Here is a 19,740-nt window from a genome sequence, read left to right on the forward strand (position 1 = left end):
ATATGTTGCGCACCAATATATACTAATAATTTTGGTTCTACAAGTTGTTGGAAGTCCATGATGTTAAATAAATGTGATAGAGTTGGAAACAGTCTCCGTGAATTTAGTCATACAAAATCAAATCGCAGCAGAGAACTTCTGGATTTAATTGGTTCTAATTAGGCTGTATCACAATATTCACTCCGTTCGCTGCATCCAGCAAACAGTGTTTTTCTCTCACACCAAACCAACACCAGCCAGCAGTATTTTTCTCTCACAACAAATCAGTACCAGTCACCAGCCATAGCACAGCGAACAGAGTGAATACGGTCGTCTGGATCTCGTAATTTGACAAAAAAACATTTTGATCTGTCTGGATCACCGAGACGCGGATATTGCTCCTGGCCTATCTTTTAAAAGTTCATCCTTACCTCTACCACGGGACTTGCCTAGTAATTCTGGAGGATCTGTACTTGCTTCTCTGAAGGAAAAAAGATGATTCAGAAATCAGAATCCCTGGAGAAAGTTCAGTTTGCTTAATTCCCATGTTAGCCGTCTGGATGGCTGGAAACTCAAGCGAGAGGCAAGGCATGCCGTGGAATTTATGGCATTTGTCGTTGTCCACGGCACGCTACTACAGAGATGTGATTCACTGATCTGCTACTTCAGGCAAGTTTCGCTTCAGCACGGGACACGCCTTGTATTTTTTCCATGCTTTGCCTCCAAATCTGCTCGTGGCTGACGGCTTCATGCGTACTACTGCCCCCGAAGAAGAGCGGTCAGAGGTTCAGAAGAAGAAACAAAAGGCTGGCAGCCAGGACCTGCTTCAGGCAAAAGCCGGATTCAAAACATTTTTAGTTTCTTCTTCTGCCTGCCAGCCTTTTGTTTTTTTAGCAAAGGAAAAACATTTTTAGTTTCTGCAAGGACCACGGAAGTAAAGAGCTCGAAATTAACGAACGCATCATTAGCTGATGCAAATCATTTGGCGGCGTCGATCAGTGATAACCCGTGATCGATAACTGTGATTTTGCGAGCAATGAATCTGGGCGGGCAGATACTTTGTTGTGAGGTCTGATTGTCTGAATCTCACTCCGATCATTTGCCCTGGATTGAAATCTTCATGCGTGTGGTGAATCCGGGGATCGACCCGCAGATATTTGTGTGCGATCTTGTCGAGAGATCGCGATTCATGGCGAGGGGTGCGATAAGAAGACGATCCCCGTAATCATCATGCGAAGCCCTCATGCCCTAGCTCATCACATGATCACGGAGCCGAGGGGGAAAAAGAAGCTGCACCTGCACTTCACCCTCTCCACTGTCATGTACCGGTAGCAGTTACGGCGTGTCCTTGTCGCCTTTCCGCCCGCGAACTGCTCCATCAATTGAATCGGGTTCTCTCTGTGCATCACACGAATAAAATGCGACCTCAAATGCTAAGATGGATTGAATTAGTTAAATATTCGAGAACGGAGATGGTACCAGTTTGAATTAGATTGGAAATTCATGCCGGTGTAGTGCCGTTGGTGGTATTGGACCACAAGTAGCGAAACAATCTACCATGACGTTATTCAATCTTACATTGTTCTGACCAACTCAGTGTTTCTTTTCACAACCAAAAATAGCCATGTAAACAAGCAAACAAAAGGATTCAAATCAAACACTCTCGGCTGATTCAAAAGTGTGCCATTTAAAACCGAAATAAGTGTCCAGTGCAAAATTTCTGCCCGTCCTTTTCTCGCTCCTGCCACCGTCCCCCGTGACCGAAATCAATGCCTGATAATTACCCTCCCTGGCCTTCCAATTCGAAAATCCACCGTTCGATTCCGTGTACCGGGCGGGGACTCGCTATATATACGAGCTCCTTACGTCGGCAGACGTCACGCAGCGGACCCCGCCCGCATCCGCTAGGCAGCCGGCGCTCGCGAGATAAAATCCGCCGCGGCCGCCTCCACCCACCGCGAAGCTCGCTTCTCCAAATCCCCCCTTCGCCTTGCGAGGGGGCGGAGGGGAAGGCCGCGCCATGGCCAAGGCGGGGCACCACCAGATTCTGGGCGGCGGCGGCGGCGGGAGGAAGATGGGCCCGGCCGCGGCGCCCGCGATGGGGCTGCAGAAGCAGAACTCGTGGTCGCCCGACATCGAGCGCGACGAGGCGTGGGAGCGGCGGCGCCGCGGGATGCGCCGCGGGGGCTCGGCGCTGCGGCGCGTGCGGAGCGTCACGGACGACGACCTCGACGAGCTCCGCGGGTGCATCGATCTGGGGTTCGGGTTCGAGCCGCCCGCCGCCGGGTCCGGGTGCGCGGCGTGCGGCGGCGCCGGGAGGAGCCGCCTCCTCGAGACGCTCCCGGCGCTCGACCTCTACTACGCCGTCCACGGCGGTGGCGGCGCCGCCGGGGCGGAGGGGTGCGCGTGCTCGTGCGGCGCCGCGTCGGAGGTGTCCTCCGACGAGTCGCCGCTCGGCAGCCCCATGTCCATACTCTCTCCAGGTAAAGCCCCCAGCCTCTCGTGCTCGCATCCAATCCGATGGTACGGTACATTTTCTGTGCCATGTGAGGCTGCTGTACGGTAATTTGCTAGTACTGCATATCGAATTATCGATTCAAACACGATCGGAGTTTCGATTCTTTTTTAGTTCATTCATTCATTAACGAGGCCCGACGTGATTATAGATCGTTGAGTTCCGATCTCTGACCCGTTCGTTCATGCAGGCGACACGCCGGAGACGGTGAAGATGCGGCTGAAGCAGTGGGCGCAGGTGGTCGCGCTATCCATGCTGAGCCGCCACTGAACTCAGGGACGGCCATGCCGCCGCCGCAGCTATCTTGCATTGGGAGGAGAGAAATCGCCCGAGATGCAGAAGAAAGGAATCCCGGCCGCGTCGGGCAGAAAAAAAAGGAGGAGAAAAGAATTTCTGTTATTAGGGTTTGGTGGGCCGCCGCCTTCCGCCTTGGCCTATCCTATCTCGGACCGCTTGCTAATCAACTTTCATTCACCATAATTCCGTTCGTGCCAAAGACAAAAACACATGCCTAATTACTTTGGTTATTAATCATATTGCTTCCCCTAATCCATAGCAGTTTATCGTCTGTGTATGTACATGATTTCTTTCAAGAGGCAGATTAATTTTCTTCCCAAATGATTGCTGCACACTCAATGACACTGATGATTGGTGAATACGCACAGATGTTTCTTTTTCCCTCTCTTTTGCAACTGAATTGCTCGCAGATCCTTGCTCATTTCCTGGACTTTCTGGTCGTTTGATGGAATCTGCCATTCCAGAGCCTGCGGATCAACAGCATGGAGATGAATTTTCGTCAAAACACTTAGATCCGTAAATGGTTACATCGGATACTGTAGCACTTTTCGTTTGTTTGTGGTAATTGTTGTCCTACTATGATCTAACTAGACTTAAAAGATTCGTCTCGTCGTGTACATCAAAATTATGCAATTAGTTTTTTTATTTACCTATATTTAATCCATGTATGAGGTAAAAGATTTGATGTAATAGGTGAATAGTGAAATTTAGATAGAGAAATTTTGGAACTAAACACATAGCCTCTGCAAGGTCTGGAAAGAAATCCATTCATTGTGGTTGGACCGGTTGGGAGTTGGGAAAACTGTCTGGTCGTTGACGTAGCTGCCGCATCCCTGCACTGTTCTCCGTTGCGTTGCAGAGAATTGTTTCTCACGGAGTCACGGGTGATTGATGGGAGGACAAAGCTGTGGTCCGCTGGACGAGTGGGAAAGAAGGAGAGGGCGGGGGCGTCTGGAGTTCGGCTGTCCCTTTCTGTCGTTTCGGCTCGGCGAGCTGTCTCTAGCTGTGACGGCCCCTCGTTCCCTTCCATTCCACCCTGCGCCATGCCCCCGGCAACCCATCTCACGTTGAGTTGCCGCCTACCCCAACAGCAGGGGGGCTCGGCATGGGAGCTACACGAATTCCCGTTAACCAACCTATGACCAGTAACGCAGCTTCTTTTGTGCTCAAAGCTCGGGGTCCGGCGCTAACCACTTCAGCGTTCCTTTTTTTTTCTGAAACCGCACCGGACTCTGCTCAGTGCTGGGCGCCGTGAAGTTCGTCTCTCGTGGCTCCTCTTTTCTTTGATGGAAATCTCATGGCTTCTCGATCTTAATGGCAGGAGGCACTGAAACCACTTGCAATTGCAAGCAATGCCAATGCTGGCTGGGTGGAGTGGAGTCTGTTAAATTGTGCATTTCGGCCTTGGTCCAGCACCAGGGGCGAAGTCAGAAATTTTTTGCGTCGGTCCGATGCATTCGACGCCGGAGTCCACCACACATATGAACAGTACTAAATAGTGATTTTCCCTTAATTTTGACGAAATCAGTTGGGGTCCGACGACCCCGGTGCCTCCATGTAGCTCCGCCCCTGTCCAGCATGGCAGCCCGGGCCCAATGAACCATAATCAAGGACCGCAGTGTGGTTCGAGTAATCAAAGCCAGCACCAATGTGGTCCCAAATCTTCTTTCCAGGCTCTGTTTGGTTTGGTTTGTGCTAATGAATAGTGCTACTTTGACTATTAATTACGAGTATTAATAAAATCTAATTACAAAATCATCTTGAGAACTCTACGCTACTTCGCGAGACGAATTTAATGAGGCCTTTGACCACATGATTAGAGGATGGGTACTGTAGCATTACTGTAGCTAATTATGAATTAATTACCGTCATTAAATTCATCGCGTAAAATTGCACCTATCCATAAAAAAAATTTGCAAATAAATTTTGTTTAGTGCTTCATGCATACAAGATTTTCTTATAGCGCAAATTGCGCTAGGAAGAACCAAACAGCGCCCTAGATGCTTCGACTCGACCCGTTTCAGACGTTTCAGTCTTCGGGTTCGTTGGGAGACACTGTAGGCACTGGAGCAACGGCAGCTCCCAAACTTGTCTGTTGCAGCCCTGTAGTCTGAACTCGAGTCGTACTGCGTCTCCTGGTCGTGCTGTCTTTGCTGCCGTAACGGAACGCCGCCGGCGTCTTCAGGATCTGTTCCATGAGCGCCGCCGTGAGGTGAGACGCCTTCAGCCCCCAGGGGGTCAGTCCTGCGACGCATGCGTTCCACACGGGGCCGAGACGGCGGAACGATCCGACAGAGATGCCTCCGACACTGCACGTGCCTTGACGGCGAGGTCCAGTTAATTGCGACCACGACGGCCACGACGGCGAACATGGCACCGCCTGCGTGGCTGCGCGTTGCGCCCTGCTGGCCAGTCGAACCACCGCACGCAGCTCCTGGCCAGGCGCTCACCGAGACCACCACCATGCGTAGGTTTTTGTAGCGTCGTCTGATTGAAGGCACTGTGTGACTCCCCACTGATTCCCTTTTCCCATCAAGCACAACGAACCGCCGCGACCGGGGAGCATCACCATAGGTGGCCCGAATGGACTCGCAGTTGCAGGCTCTTCACAGCCTACTGCGGAAGCTTCTAGAAGATACTGTTCCATTTGGTTGGAATTTGTCAACCACCCATCGCAACTCGCAGCAGCTAGATTTCGAAGGTTTGACAGTTGTTAATTGACAACACCCATGCTAATGAAGAAAATATGCTTATTTAGTACATAGGAAAATGTGGGCACCAAACTGACCATCTTCAACTGTAATAAAGTATACAACAGCATAGTTGTTTCAGCAGTGTCCTCCTGTAAGTTGGGCACAACGAACATCTACAGAAGATCTACAGCATAAGCAACTTGATTTTACAAAGCAGAGTGCTATATGGTTTATGCATACAAATTCGCCGGATGTATAACATCTAACATGCTGAACTAATGATTCATGGTATCACACCAAACCATAAAAGCCTAATGGAGTATAAGCACGCGCTCCTTGGGTCAATAAACTGACCCGACTACATACAAACTCCTCTACTCACTGGAACTCTTTTTGCAAAGGGCCCAAAACCTATGCAGTGAAAATTACAGGCAATTTTACTTCAAAAAAAATTACAGGCAATCTATCCGCCTACGAGACTGAAGCTCTGGATTATTGGCTGTGTCAACAACGGCAGCGAGGCGATGGTGAGTTCATGTGCGCCTACTATGTACACTCCTGTCCTCCAGACGAGAGATACTGCTAGGTACATGTCTACAGCCTACCAAGGACCTGTCAATGTCCTCCGCAGACAAATTCTCTTTGCCGTTGGTTCAACTTGCCGGCTCATTCTCTCCAGGACCTGCAGAAAGCCAGAAACCATCGAGAAATTGTTATGTTCGAGCAAACAGGATGGTGCCGAACTGTAAGAACCAAGCCATCAAAAAGGTTATAGCTTCATATGGCAATATCCATAGAGCAACGTTGCAGTAATTACATCTTGCAAATTCTAAAGCAGGACAGTAAAAGTTCAAATGCATATGCCACAAATTCATTAACACCAACCAACAACTCTCAAAACTTGTGAGATAATAAGCTGGCCAAGAGTCCCTGAGGTATACCAAAGAATTATAGAAGCTGTACAGGAACTAAGGTCCGCTTTTCTGTTCAGAAATAGTGATTCGGTAATAACAGCAAAAGTCTGAATGTGTAGGTTCTGTTAGAAAACTAACAAATAGTTGTTTAACATGCATGAAAACAGAGTGTTCCCCAAAACAGCCCCATTCAGCTCAAAACGTATGCAAAATGTTTAGTTTAAGAACCAAAATCTATCCAGTGACCGGTGAAGATAACATTTTCCTCCATGAGTTTACAAAGGTAGCCCAATGGCAAAAACAAAACAGCCCTCACCGAAATAAAGTAAATAAAACTGGCCACAAATTTTAGGGAATCTTGGATAGAGAAAAAATATGTTTACTTTGTGTGACATCCAGTGAAATTTTTTCATGCAAGTAAAAATTAACAATGAAGCTTCGATATGGACAGTTTAGAGATGAAACTGGGAAGTGGCAATTATCCGTCAATCTTATTGTTCTCATTTCTCACTGCATCAGCAATCCATGACAGAAGCCTCAATATTTATCTACGCATACATTTTTAACATCTGGCGGTACAAAATAGCACTTGTGTATTTCTTCATCCTTGCCGGTTTTCTTAGGTATTATAAGCGTATACATAAAAACAGTCCCGCTGTTAAAATAGGTGAACTGGACTAGAAAAAAATAGTAGACCACATGGGCAACAACAGTGATGGAAGTTGGCCACTTAAATGCTACCATCTAGCCGCAGTTGTATGGAAATATAATTAATGACATCCACATCGGTCCTGGCCTTATCATTTCTCCATTTGAGTACAGTTTTACTTTACATATAAGGTATTGCTTAAGTCAACAATATGGGCATGATAGACTGATAGTTTGAAGGCAGAACTCTCTGGATATCATTAGCTGTCAATCGAAACATTTCTCATTCCAAGAAGTAATCAAAACCACAAGTTTAGAAAACTTTTATTTTCTAACCAATAATAGGTGAGGTTTCAAACCTTGTATTCCGAGTCAAGTAAAGAAATGAGGCAACTGCTACAATCATAGAGCTACACTATTTTCGTGATGTTGATAGGGTTGACTGTGATACTTCATGACAAGTGTATTAACATATTATAGAATAACTTTGTAGAAAATAATTTCCTTAACATCCACCAAGTTTGTTACTAGTAGTAATACGAAAGGTGGACCCATAGCATGTAACCAGAGCAAAAATAGTTTCTTCAAAATGGGAAGCACGATATTACCTCATTCTTTTCTTTCTCCAGCATTTCAATCTGAAAATTAGAAATGATGTTCAGTTACTAGAGCAGTATACATAAAGAGTGATAGTACTACACAATATAAAATAGTCGCAAAAGAGGGTGCAGAGCACATAAATTCTAATTTAACACAAATATGGTTAAAAATAAGCTATAGCTATTACATGCATCAGAATTAGAGAAAAAAATCATAGGAAGCACCCAAGCAATGAAGCAACTGCTCATAAGTGGCAGATTTGGAACTTGCTTAGCTGATAACCTAATTTTGAGAGGAACTTATAGAAGAAAATGATCACTCTTAGTGAACATGGACTGTAGATGCAAAGATTCTATTATTGTTTTATTTGGTGGACTTTGGCTTCCTTCACTTAGTCAAATGCTCCATGGTGATTGTCATTGAAAAGATGACCATAAAGAAACTGATCAATATTTGCTTATTGCTAGGAACCAAAATGTGCAGGTGGTGAATAACCTAAATGAAAAAAATGATAGGTTAACCCCCCCTTTTTTAAAAAAACAAAGTAAATAATGTTAGTTTTGATAACAGGAGGTGACAGTGTGCCAAAGTACAGAAGGTTCACTGAAATCCGAGACACTTTCAAACTCAAGGTATAACCTAAGACACCAATAAAACTACTTGAACTTCACTATTTCCAAATACATTTTTGCATAAGTAAAACATGAACACGATCAAAACAATGACTCGATGATACGCAAACAGCATATGAGCCTACCTGTTTTTTCTGCAACTCCTCATTCAACTCTTTAAGTTTTGCCACCTCAGCTTCCAACTCCATCATATATGCCTGATGCATATAAGAAAGTATATATAAATCTACTTAAAATTGCAAGATGTTTTGTGTGAAGCCTCACAGAAAGGATACTAGATTCATTCAGAAATAGCTTTCATTTAGACAGCTACACCCTCAGTAGCTCTCCAAACAACTTGAGCAATTCATATTAGTATATACAAAAGAGATTCTTATAGACAATTAGACATGTACAATTAATAATTGAGTACACTTAGATCAGTATAGAAGTACAGGGTATTGTAACAACACACACTACTAAGACATATCCTGGTTTATTGTAATCAAATCTGATGCAACGATCATCATGGTGATATACCTTTCTTAACACTGTTCTTGCGAAATACTTAACATGTTTAGCGAAAATAGTATACATGTGACAAACGTCACCGTAACAGTAAGTAGGAGACATAACGATTTGATGCTTGTAGACAGAATGTTACCTGCTTCCTCTGGCGCGACCTGGCGGCGGACTCCCGGTTCTTGATCATCCGCCGCTGCCTCCTCTCAACCACCTTCTCCATAGCAGGAGGCTTCCTTCCCCTCAGACCACCGTTGAAAACGTACGGCACCGGTGATGGCGACAGGGAGGACAAATCCCCTCCTTCCATCTTGCCAAACCCGCTGGACGTAACCGGCCTCACCGGCGATACCGCCGAGGGCGCGGCACCACCTGCCTGACCGACAGCTCCCGACACCAACCCATTCCCGAACGACAGTGGTGGAGGCGCCAAGGGAGCAAACACATTGCCATGGGGAAATAGCATTGGCGGTTGCGGAGGAGGCGGCGGCGGTGGCGCCGCCACAGCCAACGGTGGTACGGGCGGTGGTGCCGTCATGTCCTCCCTCACCACGCCGGCGCGCACGAGGAACTCCTCCAACGTGATCTCCCCGAGCGTCTGCTGCCGCTGGGCCGGCGGGGGCGGCGCCTCGGCCTGCGCGGCGGAGGGCCCGCCGAAGCACATGATGTCGCGCCAGACCTCGTCGACGGTCTTCTGGCTGAGCGTGCGGGGGAGGGTGAGCGATCCCTGCCGCTGGATGGACGCCGCCCGCGCGGCGAGGTCCGCCGCGGCCGCGGACGCCGCCGACGCGTTGGCGGCGGCGACGGCGTGCGTCTCCTCGGCCGTCCAGATGCTGCGGAGGAGCTCGTCCATGTTCATGGATCCGAAGTCCTTGCCCGCACCGCCGAGCGCGCTCTGGAACTCGTCGAACGTGAGCGAGTAGACCGACCCCTGCCGCGCGAGCGGCATCGGCGTCATCGGCTGCAGGTGCTCCGGCTCCGGCTGCTGCTGCTGCTGTGGCCGCCTCCCGCTTCCTCTGGGGAATTCCATCCCTGATTCGCCGTCGCCCACCAACCCGTGCTTCAAAACACCCGCTTCGCCCAGAGGCCGGAGCCGCCAATCGGATGAGCTCAGAGCAGGGGTTTGGCAGAGCAGCGACAAGAGCTGCTAGAATTAGCAAGGGAAATCCAGCGGATTAGGCGGGATTTGGAGGAGACCTGAGAGGGCGCGCGAGGTGGAAGACGCGCGTTGGTGGGTGCGGGAAGGCGTTGCGCGGCCACGGCAGCGAGGCGAGGCGAAGGCCAGGGGGAGACGGGAATGGTGGACAGGTGTCGCCCCGGAGGAGCCGTGTGGAGGCGTTTAAAACGGCGCCGGGCCCCGAGGCCACGACGAAATCTCAACGAGTTAGGTGCGCGCCGGGTAATAAAGTACTCCACCTTCTACCCCTTCCGCCTCGCGCACCCGGCGCCCGTACACAGCCCTGCGGCGGCCTCAGATCTCGCGCGCTCCTGCCGGAGGGGATGGGAATCGAATTTCCGTGAAGGCCCACTTGTCAGTGTTCTGTAGGATCTGCTGGGTGCAACGTGCGGGTGGGGTAAAGGGTTTTTCAATCCCCGCTCGCCGGACCGAACATGGGGTGTGGTGGGCTCCGCCGGCTCCAGAGCGCGAAACGTGGCGGCCTCCGCACGACGCTGACGGCTGGCGACGCGACGGGCCACCCAATGGGGTCGCGCAAGGTGGGAGCATCCCGGCGCGCGCAGACAAACTGGTTGGACGGCCGGATCGGCGCCGGAGACCACCCCCGACCGGCCACCGCCCAAGCCCATGACGCGACGCGACGCGAGCCACCCCGACCCCTCCTCTGGTGGCTGTGGGCCGGGCTGCTTCCGCCGCGTTTCTCCGACGATCACCGACGACCGAGCACGCAGAGGCGCTGCGCCCCGGCCCGGCCTGGACAAGGGCCGAATCTCACTGCCCTGGCTGCACAAATGGATCAGGCTCACGTCGACGTCTGGCCGTCTGGGGTGATGTGATCAAGCCGACGCCTCAAGTTAAGTTTCGTCCAAAACACAGACACACGCGTGTCGTCGCCTCGAGAGAACTGTGATGCGGGGTTAGAGGCTCTGTTTGACATTACTGCCTGCTGCCGACGGCGCCTGCATGTTTCTTCTGATGCAACATCTCGTCAAGGAACCATTTCTTTAAGCTATCTAGACAGATGTTTGATGTTTCTTTAGGTGAGGCTGAGGCTCTATCTTGTGCCAACAAGTAATTTGGAGTTGTAAGAATTTAGGCGAGACTTTCTTTGTCGCTTCCCATTCGGGGTTCAGACGTCACCCTTATTACTTTCTTGTACTCCAGTCACCAAGCTCAGCCGCTTTTCTAAACGGAAAATTACAGAAGCGCTCTAGATTTCGTGAGCATTTTTTAATTGGATTTGGCCATTTGGGGTTTGATTTTGTCGACAAACTTCTATCGTGAAAATGATTGCCTTTCCTACGACCTTCCTACTACAATTTTGTTTCTTCCTACAAAAATCTGGACGTAAATTATTGCAAACATATCAAATGGCCCGTGACTGCACCTAGGACACCTGGTTGAGGCTGGTGATCCGGGCGCACTCGCGGCTGACGACGGCGGCCGTGGACGGGCAGCGGCCGACCACGACGTCGTAGCCGTCGGTCTAGCCCTCCATCACCTGCCAGAAGAGCCCACCCATGAAACTAACTCCATGCGTAGGGGTAGTGGAATCCTCTGCTAAAGAATAATACAAACATTTACCTCATAAATAATGTGCGTGCGCGCGCGTTTGTGTGTGGAGATTAAGAGACGGGCGGCGCCTGTTTTGTTGGAGGAATATGAAAGGATGTTCCAATGCCCCGACGCTGAATAATCATCATCACAATTCACAATTCACAAAGGGAGATTTTGCAAGGATTTGAATGCGTGACATGCGGACGGACGCGAACGCAGGATTATGGATCTGAATAAAGCTAGTGACCGACTCTGCATAAGCTAGGAAACTGAATTGCTTGCTCGATACAAAAGTTTGGCACCGGCGAAAACGTTGGCCAGCTCCATATCTGAAATCGTCACAAGGCTCAGAACTGAACCAGACAAGTTTCGAAAGAGAGGAGACAAAGAGCCGGCAACTCTAATATCTTTCTTTCAATACCGTGCCAATGCAAGTCCCTATGATTTGCATTACATGCTCAATTACAGGAATGATATACATCGAGCAGAATAAGTACCAGATCCACTTGGCTAGTTTTCCTCAACGATTTCAACTTCTGCTGTCCCGCATCAGTGATCGCATCGTGCGAACACTCTAACAGCTCCATTACCTCCACAGTACGAAGGCCAACTGGTTCTCCCAAATTTGAAGTTAAAAGTTCCATATCTGTTGGTTGACAAGAGCTGTAACGCTCATAAGAGACATACACTTCTAACATTAGCAATTAGTTCAAGAAAACAACAATTTAGTGGATAAGATTCAGAATAAACTATATGCAACTTGGAAACTAAGTGGAAGTTTTAGATGTTAAATTATATGAATGCTGAAGAAACTCACCAAATAGATCAAATTCCATTGCTGCACCCACAGCCACAAAAACTACGCCAGAACTAGGAACTAGCAGGCACGGTAGGTAAAGCAGCAGCTGAAGGGCTTGCCAGTCTTCACAACGGAGGATGCCTTCTTTTTTGCCCTCACACCACACTGATCTTCACTAGAAGAAATCGCACTTCGCATGTCTTCTGCTTTCTTCTGAGCAGAGCGGAGTTTGCCTAAAATTTTGTCCATTGATGATGATCTTTTCTTTTCAATCTTCATCTGAAGAAAAGGGGGTTAGATAATAATATGTTGATTTTAGTTTGTAATCTTCATGAAAAAAATAACAGAGGAAAAATTGGAACATTTTAGCAATTGTCATGTGGATCGCAAACAATACCTCCAATTTCCGTATAGCAGCCTCAGCTTTTGCTTTCTGTAGATTTTCCCAAGCAGTGATTTTTGCTTCCTCCCTTTTGCACCTTAACACAAAAACCAGGCCTCAAAAATCAAAATAGAAAACATAGCAGTTTTATAACATCACTATGAGCTACGTTAATAAATATTATCAAATGACACAAACATCTTTTGTGCTTTCCATTTTTGTATTACCACCTTGCCAGCCAGAAAAAAAAAAAGATTAGCTCTTTATAGGTTGTTCTTCTGATGGAGTGGAGAAGCAGTTAACAATTTGGTATGTGCCATTAGCTATAGAATGAAATTGAGCAACTAGCACTTGAGCCGGCAAAATATTTCAAGTGCCACCTCAGTCCGCTATCTGCAGTGTATTCCATTTGACCCTGACTTCAAGGTATGCAACTTTCTCTGAACCTACATTACGATATGTTTCTTGCTTATCACTAATGACACAAGCACCTTATGAGCAGATCATATAAGAAGAGTCAAATCTACATTTAGCAGCACTCTCAGTTTGATGCAGGTATTACAGCCATACTAGCTTCACTTGAAGACTATTGAATCACCATATTCTTTTGCATTAGTTGAATTAAAAACTAGGCATCGGTGAAGATTGTTAGAAGGCACCATGGAAATGTAAACAACATCTTACTTTGACATGCAACTTTCTCTTTCTTTTTCATCAAAAGATGGAGCCCGAGTCTCCGTGGTCTTCTTCCTCCATTCAATAATATTTGCTGACCGCTTATCAGAGCCTCGTGTTACATGTCGCTTGGACCACCGGGTCACAGTTACTTGATCATCTACCTGCACGTCCCTGATTTCAGGTTTATGTGTATGACTATTTGCTTCTCTTAGCAGATGTCCTGAAGGCAGGCTAGAGCAGGAATGCCTCGCTTTTGAAGGGGATGATATTTTATCCTCAGGGCTCATCTGTGTAGCAACATCTTTTTTTATGATTGGACTGGAAATAACTGAAGTTGCTTCCTGCTGGCCTTGCAGTTTATCATCTGTGTTCAGGGTGGAAAGATGTTAAAATTGATTTTCCTCAATATCAAAAGAAAACTAACCAATAGATGTCCCAGAGAAAAAAAATGAAGCTAGTCAACTAAATTATGCGTAACTTGTAGCATATAAAATGGCATAACCATTCTATTTTCGTTTTAAAATTTCTTCCTGCTTGCTCACAGCATGCAAGACAAAAGTATATGAATAGAGTGATTTTTTGGAAACAAACATCGACAAATGCTTCGGCTTTCCTAGGTTCCAAGCAGTGTCATAAAAAGTGGTACCTGCTGGATAGGATGGCTTAGTTTTTGGAAAAGTGGCTGTAAGTCCTCTATTACGCAGACAATGTCAAAAGTGAAGATGATATAATGAAACATATGGTGGAAACTAATTCTGCTATGTTCAAGTTCTCAAGCTCACCTCATAGAAACAACAATGAGCCAAAATTCAACACAGAAAACATCAAATGTTGAAGTACAATGGACGGGCATTTCTGCCAGCTTTGAAGAAGCAGGGTTAGTAACATCTTGCAGACTAGAAGGTGGATGTTTTCCAATTTCCCACTCTTGTGATGCATCTATTGGTTGGCAGTTTAATTGACACACCATGCAGTACACATGCAATCATTTTCTTTATCAATGTCTATGAATGGCCAGATAAAATACAAAGTAGTGGAAAGTTACATAGTGAAGGCTGCAGTGGCACTATATTGACCATATTTATTTTGAGAAATCCTTAACTAGGTATTGTAAAATTACTTTTGGAGTTGAACTTGTAGCAGTTGACTTTTCAACTTTCAACTTTAAACAAGTGAACTAGCCTATCCCGATGAATAGTTACTGATTCAGTACAAAACAAAACAGGTGTAAAGCACATGCCAACCAACAATGAATATTGGGATATAAAGATTGTACTAGACAAGCAACTTTACAGGTAGCTAAATCAAAATCAAGCATGCTCAACTGCTTGCAAATCCAAGGAATGAACTAGAACGAACAAAACAGCAAAAGGAAAAACAATGATGAAAGAAGAACAACTCATAAGGAAATGGGTACTGCCAGGAAAAGAATAAAACAAACCTCGTGTGGTTTCTTCTGAGATTGAATTAGCAAAAGCAGACGCCTCCATAAGCGTTTCTGTCCATGCATGTATGCTCGCCGACCTCAATATGTATGGCTCCTTCTCGGCAGAGTAGGATCTGCTGCTGCCATCATCACCAGACCTGCCTCTTCCACTGCTGAAGTCACCAATGCGACCGTGCTCAGGTATGAGAACCCCAGCAGAGAAAGGTGAATGTACTGCATAATTAGCTGCCGCAAGAACACCATCAAAGCAGGGAACAAGCGGTGAAACAGCTGCATAAGCTCCTGGAACACCAGCTGGGTGGCCAAGTGGACCACTTTTCGACTTGGGACGTCTATGATGCGGAGCTGGTGCAGACATCCTTCCAACCCCATCGCAGGAAACCGGACTCAGGATCCACTTCTCTGCATCCTCCCATTTTGATGGCAGCTTCCTACCATTGTTAAAAGGAAGCACAACCCCACTGCCCCCATACCTCCTATTGCTGCCTGTACCCAGTGGCACACGTTCTGAACTCCAACCCTTAGAGTACTGCATGCTGCCCGCACAATGCCGATTGTAGTTCGGAGTCCCAGGGCTCGGGAATGTGCCTGTGCCTGTGCCTGATCTGCTCCGGGATGATGCCGTCGAGCTCTTGCTCATTCCTCCGACATTACCCCCAATCAAACACCTGGGCGAGAGCACTAGAAGCTCAATACCTCCACCACCGTTGAGCTCATGCGAGGCCGGCGGCCGCGCCAGCCCAGACCCCTCTGACTTAAGCCGCCGCCGCTGCTTCTGGCACTCTACCAAACAGACAAACAGATTCAACCATCAATAAGCAATCACTTCCACGAGTTCACCTCAAGACATCTAACACTAATAAACGGGATTACCCCTTAGCGAGTAGGCGAATGAATCATTGGATGCCTCCGCCTCTTCCTCCGACCCGGCCGAGGTCGCGCCGCCCTCTTCCTCGTCTGCGCGAGAGAGCGGTTAGAACGCACGGCGACAAAAATGCAGCAGCGTGCGAGCACTGGGATTTGAGCTGTGCGAACGGCACGCACCTGGCGCAGCCGTTCCCCGCGTGGCGTAGCCGCTGCCGCTGCTGGGGAGGGGCAGCAGAGCGGAGGCGGGCGGCGGATCTGGATCGGCCGCGCCGCGTGTCCCCACCGGCTGCTGCTGCTGCTGCAGAAAGCGCCAACGGCAAAGGCGTCACGTCACCGCACGGCAGCAAAGACGAAACGAGACGGTGAGCGCGGCCGCGGCGGCTCACGGTGGGCCGCGCCCGCGCCCCACGACGAGCGGAGTGGAGCGGCGCGCGCGATCCTGTAGCCTGTAGGCCGCCGGAACCGACCAAAAGAGCAATGATAGTAAAGCGACGAGGCGAGAGAAGTGCGCGCAGGCTCCGCTTTTGCTTCGTTCGTTCGAAATCCGCTCCGCTGATTTGGCTTTATGCCTTTGCTTAGCGGGAGGGTTTGGAGCGGACGCCATCGCCAACCTCGGATCCCATGTGGGTTAGGAGACAAGCGCGCGTTTGGAATTTTGGATTTGGATCTATTGACTTCTACTGCGCCCTCATCTACTTGGCAAATAGTTTAGCTTATAATTAATCGAGACTCGCCATGCCGAGACCATGTGGAGGTTAAGTGGGAACTGAATGCAGGAGGGAGGGAGGGAGGGAGAGAGGTTTTACTGCGGCGCCGGCGGGTCGCCTCCGCCTCGGCGGCGGCGGCTGCTGCTTCTTGCGGCGGCGCTCGGGCGGCGGCTTGGTCGCGCCTCCGTGGCCTCCGGCGGCGGGGAACCCTAGCGCGGGCTCCGGGCGGGGCATGCTCGGGCGCGCGGTCGCATTCCCCGAGGAAGGAGACGACGTCAGTGGGGGGCAGGCAGCGGAGTGGAGCGGGCGCGGCGGGGGTTTCGCGGGATTAAAAATGGACGCGGCCGCGGGCCTCTTTTTTTTTTGCGATCACGCGGGCCTCGATCCCCCTCCTCCACATTTCCACAGTTCACATTCCCTCGCAAGCCTTGCTACCTTCGTTTTGGCGTGCCCCGTGCCGTGCCGTGCCTGCAGAGTGCTCAGTGCCCGTGCCTGCAGAGTGCTCAGTGCCTACGCGAGGGCGCACAGGGCCTGGCCACGCTAGCCAACAGTTCTCTCCATGTTCATCTCCTTCGGCTGGGATTAACGAACGAAGCATGCTTTCAAATTCCAATGCCCGAACTTCGGCTGGGGCCGTTTAGTTCCCAAAATTTTTTGGCCAAAATTTTGTCTCCTCTTTGAACACATGCATAAAACATTAAATATAGTTAAACAATAAAATTAATTGCACAGTTTGAATGTACACGATGAGCCGAATTTTTTGAGCCTAATTAGTGCGTGATTAGATATAAGTGCTACAGTAACCCACATGTGCTAATGATGCGGTCAAAGGCCTCAAAAGATTCGTCTCGTGGTTTCCAAGCGAGTTCTGAAATTGGTTTTTTAATTAGTGTCCGGAAAACCCTCCCGACATCTAGTCAAACAATTGATGTGACATTTAAACCAAAAATTTTCACTAAACACCTTCTTAAATAAACACCCTCTGTCGCGGCGGCGACCGCCTGGGCCCCGCCTGATGCGCGAACTCGGGGCCACGCCGCCCCGTTCGTCAGCGCCGCTGCTGTTCACGGCGCAGGTGGGGCGGGTCCCCTGGGCGTCGGAGGAGTTTTTTACTTGGTGCGAATCTTTCTGTCGGAGGTGGAGAGAGCCGGGTAGGGGGGTGCCTACGCTTGCCCTGACCGGCACGTGGTCGCTGCCCGTGTTCGGGCCCGTTCGTCATGCTCCGTCGTGCGTGCACGGACGGCCGGAGCCGGACGGGACGAGGTGGTGAGCTGGGAGCCGTGGGCCGTGGCACCACCAGGCCACCAGCACAGGGGGAACGAGCCGTAGCTCGTTTGCCAAGTGCTCCGGGTGGTGGAGCTGCCGGTCGTGGGTCTCAACTCACGATTTCCACGGGGGTTTTCTCCCATTTTCTTCTCCTGCAGGTACTGCAGCTGCTGTCTCATTTTGGATGCGCCACAAGGGTGACGAGCCCGCCATGTTCGAAGCCTAGTGTCGACTTCGGATACCTCTCAGCCATGTGATGTTTTCTAGGTATAGGTTGTATATCTAGCTTATGCACAGCGTGTGTGCGTGTAGGCGGGAGTGTGGTGGTGTGAGTTTTGCGTGCGTTCAGATACTAACAAGGGTCGAGGCGTCAAAAAAAAAAAGCCACCAGCACAGGGTCCACGGGCTACAGCAGAGTGAGAGGCCGGCGGGCCCGGCGTCGCCAGTGTATTTCACCCCTTTTTTTTTCGTCCCGTGCTCGCCGGGCAGAAGCGCAGGTGCGCTGCCGGCTGCCGCAGTCGCGTACTCGCGTGCTACCTGCTGGCTGCTGCGATGCGCTTGTGCCGCTGTGCGGCATCATTTTTCAGTTTTTCACCGTGCGCGCGTGGGTGTGTGTCTGCTTTCTCCCCTCTGCGTCTCCTCGCAGTAACTTTTTGGTGACCTGGGACTTCTCAGTACTGTAGCTCCTCCAGATTCCGCTCTGGTTGCAGCCTATAGCTCCATCTGCATCGTTATCTTTTTTTTTGGTTGAACTGTTTTTATACCTGCATTTGCATGTGGTTGTATTTTACGGGGATGAGAGGCCACCAGGCTGAAACCACAACAATGTTTGTACTCTACATTCTGAACGATCAGTAAAAATTTATACGGACTTTTTATTTTTTGATAACTATACGGACTTAGTAGTCGCGTGCACATGTGGTGACATGGACGCATGATGGGGTTACAGGACACAGAAGAAGGTGGTAAACAGCGGAGCAGCCTATGCTGCTGTGCGATCATTGCACCGTATGGCCCCTGTTCCTTTCACAGAGTGTCTCAAAAAAAAAACAGGCTGCACTTCTGCAGCGTGTATGAGAGAGTATGAGCGCGCGGCGATGCTTTTAAGAACGAAGTCGCGTAGCGATAAGGTTAACCTAACCGGTGGGAACCGGTCCGGTTTGACCGGTTACCGGTCAAACCGGTGGGAACCGGTCCGGTTTGACCGGACCGGTCCGGTTCCGGTTCCGGCCGGTACCCAACCGGCCAAAATTCAAATTTTAAATTTGAATTCAAAAAATGAAAAATTCCTAAAAAATTCCTAAAAATACTTCAAGGTGTGATGAATCTAATGGTGTCAAATTTTCTCAAAAATTCATTCATTTAGTATAGTTTGTGGGAATTTAAAGTTAAATCAAAAAAGAAAAAGAAAAAAATGGGCCGGCCCATGAAGTCCCACCGATCAAACCGGTCAAACCGGTCGGTAAACCGGTAAAACCGGCCGGTAAACCGTTTGCACGGGAGCTTTTGAATTTCAAACCGGTCAAACCGACCGGTAAACCGGTAAAACCGGCCGGTAAACCGGTCAAACCAGTCGGTAAACCGGTCGGAATCGGTTGCACGGGAAAATTTGAATTTATTTGAATTTGGATTTGAATTTAACCGGTTTCCACCGGTTACCGGCCTAACCGATCCGGTAAACCGGTACCGGAGGGCGGCGGTAACCGGTTTCCGATTGGGAAATAAAACCCTGGTAGCGATTCGGTGACCATCACTAGTTCAGTACCAGCGGCGTAGGACTTGATTAGTATGATTACTGTGTGGCGGGAAACGAGTACAGTACGTGCGGCTTGATGCTCATTTCTTTCAGCGCCGTCCTCTCTGATTCTTCATCCAGCACGGCCGTTTGTAATACCCGTTCTCGTTTCTTGTCATATCTGTATTAATGGCGGATGGATGGATGGATGAATGTGATTTGATGCAAGAAAAGGGCTAGGCATTGATAGCGTGAGATCAGTGAGAGGTTACTGATCGCGCATGGACCACTTAGGTGCAGACATGATAAGGACGGTGTCTTTTCCACGTATAGCTTACGCCTTAAT

The 19,740-nt window shown here is 49.0% G+C and overlaps 3 protein-coding genes across 4 annotated transcripts; 1 reads left to right on the forward strand and 2 right to left on the reverse strand.

Moving 5' to 3' along the window:
• Window positions 1-1,853: 1,853 nt before the first annotated feature.
• Window positions 1,854-3,112, forward strand: LOC120642870. Its single transcript, XM_039919474.1, has 2 exons — window positions 1,854-2,462; window positions 2,685-3,112. The coding sequence occupies exons 1-2, from the start codon at window positions 2,000-2,002 to the stop codon at window positions 2,762-2,764; spliced, it is 543 nt and encodes a 180-aa protein (XP_039775408.1). The 5' UTR covers window positions 1,854-1,999; the 3' UTR covers window positions 2,765-3,112.
• A 2,451-nt stretch (window positions 3,113-5,563) lies between these two features.
• LOC120642903 (bZIP transcription factor 23-like) lies at window positions 5,564-10,160 on the reverse strand. Its single transcript, XM_039919490.1, has 4 exons — window positions 8,922-10,160; window positions 8,404-8,475; window positions 7,655-7,684; window positions 5,564-6,166 (listed from the first exon to the last, which is right to left on the reverse strand). The coding sequence occupies exons 1-4, from the start codon at window positions 9,807-9,809 to the stop codon at window positions 6,086-6,088; spliced, it is 1,071 nt and encodes a 356-aa protein (XP_039775424.1). The 5' UTR covers window positions 9,810-10,160; the 3' UTR covers window positions 5,564-6,085.
• Window positions 10,161-11,771: 1,611 nt separating this feature from the next.
• Window positions 11,772-16,854, reverse strand: LOC120642882. Of its 2 annotated transcripts, none has more exons than XM_039919483.1 (8): window positions 16,493-16,854; window positions 15,864-15,981; window positions 15,693-15,776; window positions 14,814-15,602; window positions 13,379-13,736; window positions 12,710-12,791; window positions 12,331-12,591; window positions 11,772-12,176 (listed from the first exon to the last, which is right to left on the reverse strand). In XM_039919483.1, the coding sequence occupies exons 1-7, from the start codon at window positions 16,625-16,627 to the stop codon at window positions 12,391-12,393; spliced, it is 1,767 nt and encodes a 588-aa protein (XP_039775417.1). In that variant the 5' UTR covers window positions 16,628-16,854; the 3' UTR covers window positions 11,772-12,176; window positions 12,331-12,390. The 2 variants fall into 2 exon arrangements, with proteins under 2 accessions (XP_039775417.1, XP_039775413.1); XM_039919479.1 differs by having other exon boundaries at window positions 15,864-15,984; window positions 16,493-16,723.
• Window positions 16,855-19,740: the final 2,886 nt, after the last annotated feature.

This window comes from Panicum virgatum, chromosome 1K (genome assembly GCF_016808335.1).
Source record: "Panicum virgatum strain AP13 chromosome 1K, P.virgatum_v5, whole genome shotgun sequence".
NCBI classification, from domain to species: domain Eukaryota; kingdom Viridiplantae; phylum Streptophyta; class Magnoliopsida; order Poales; family Poaceae; genus Panicum; species Panicum virgatum.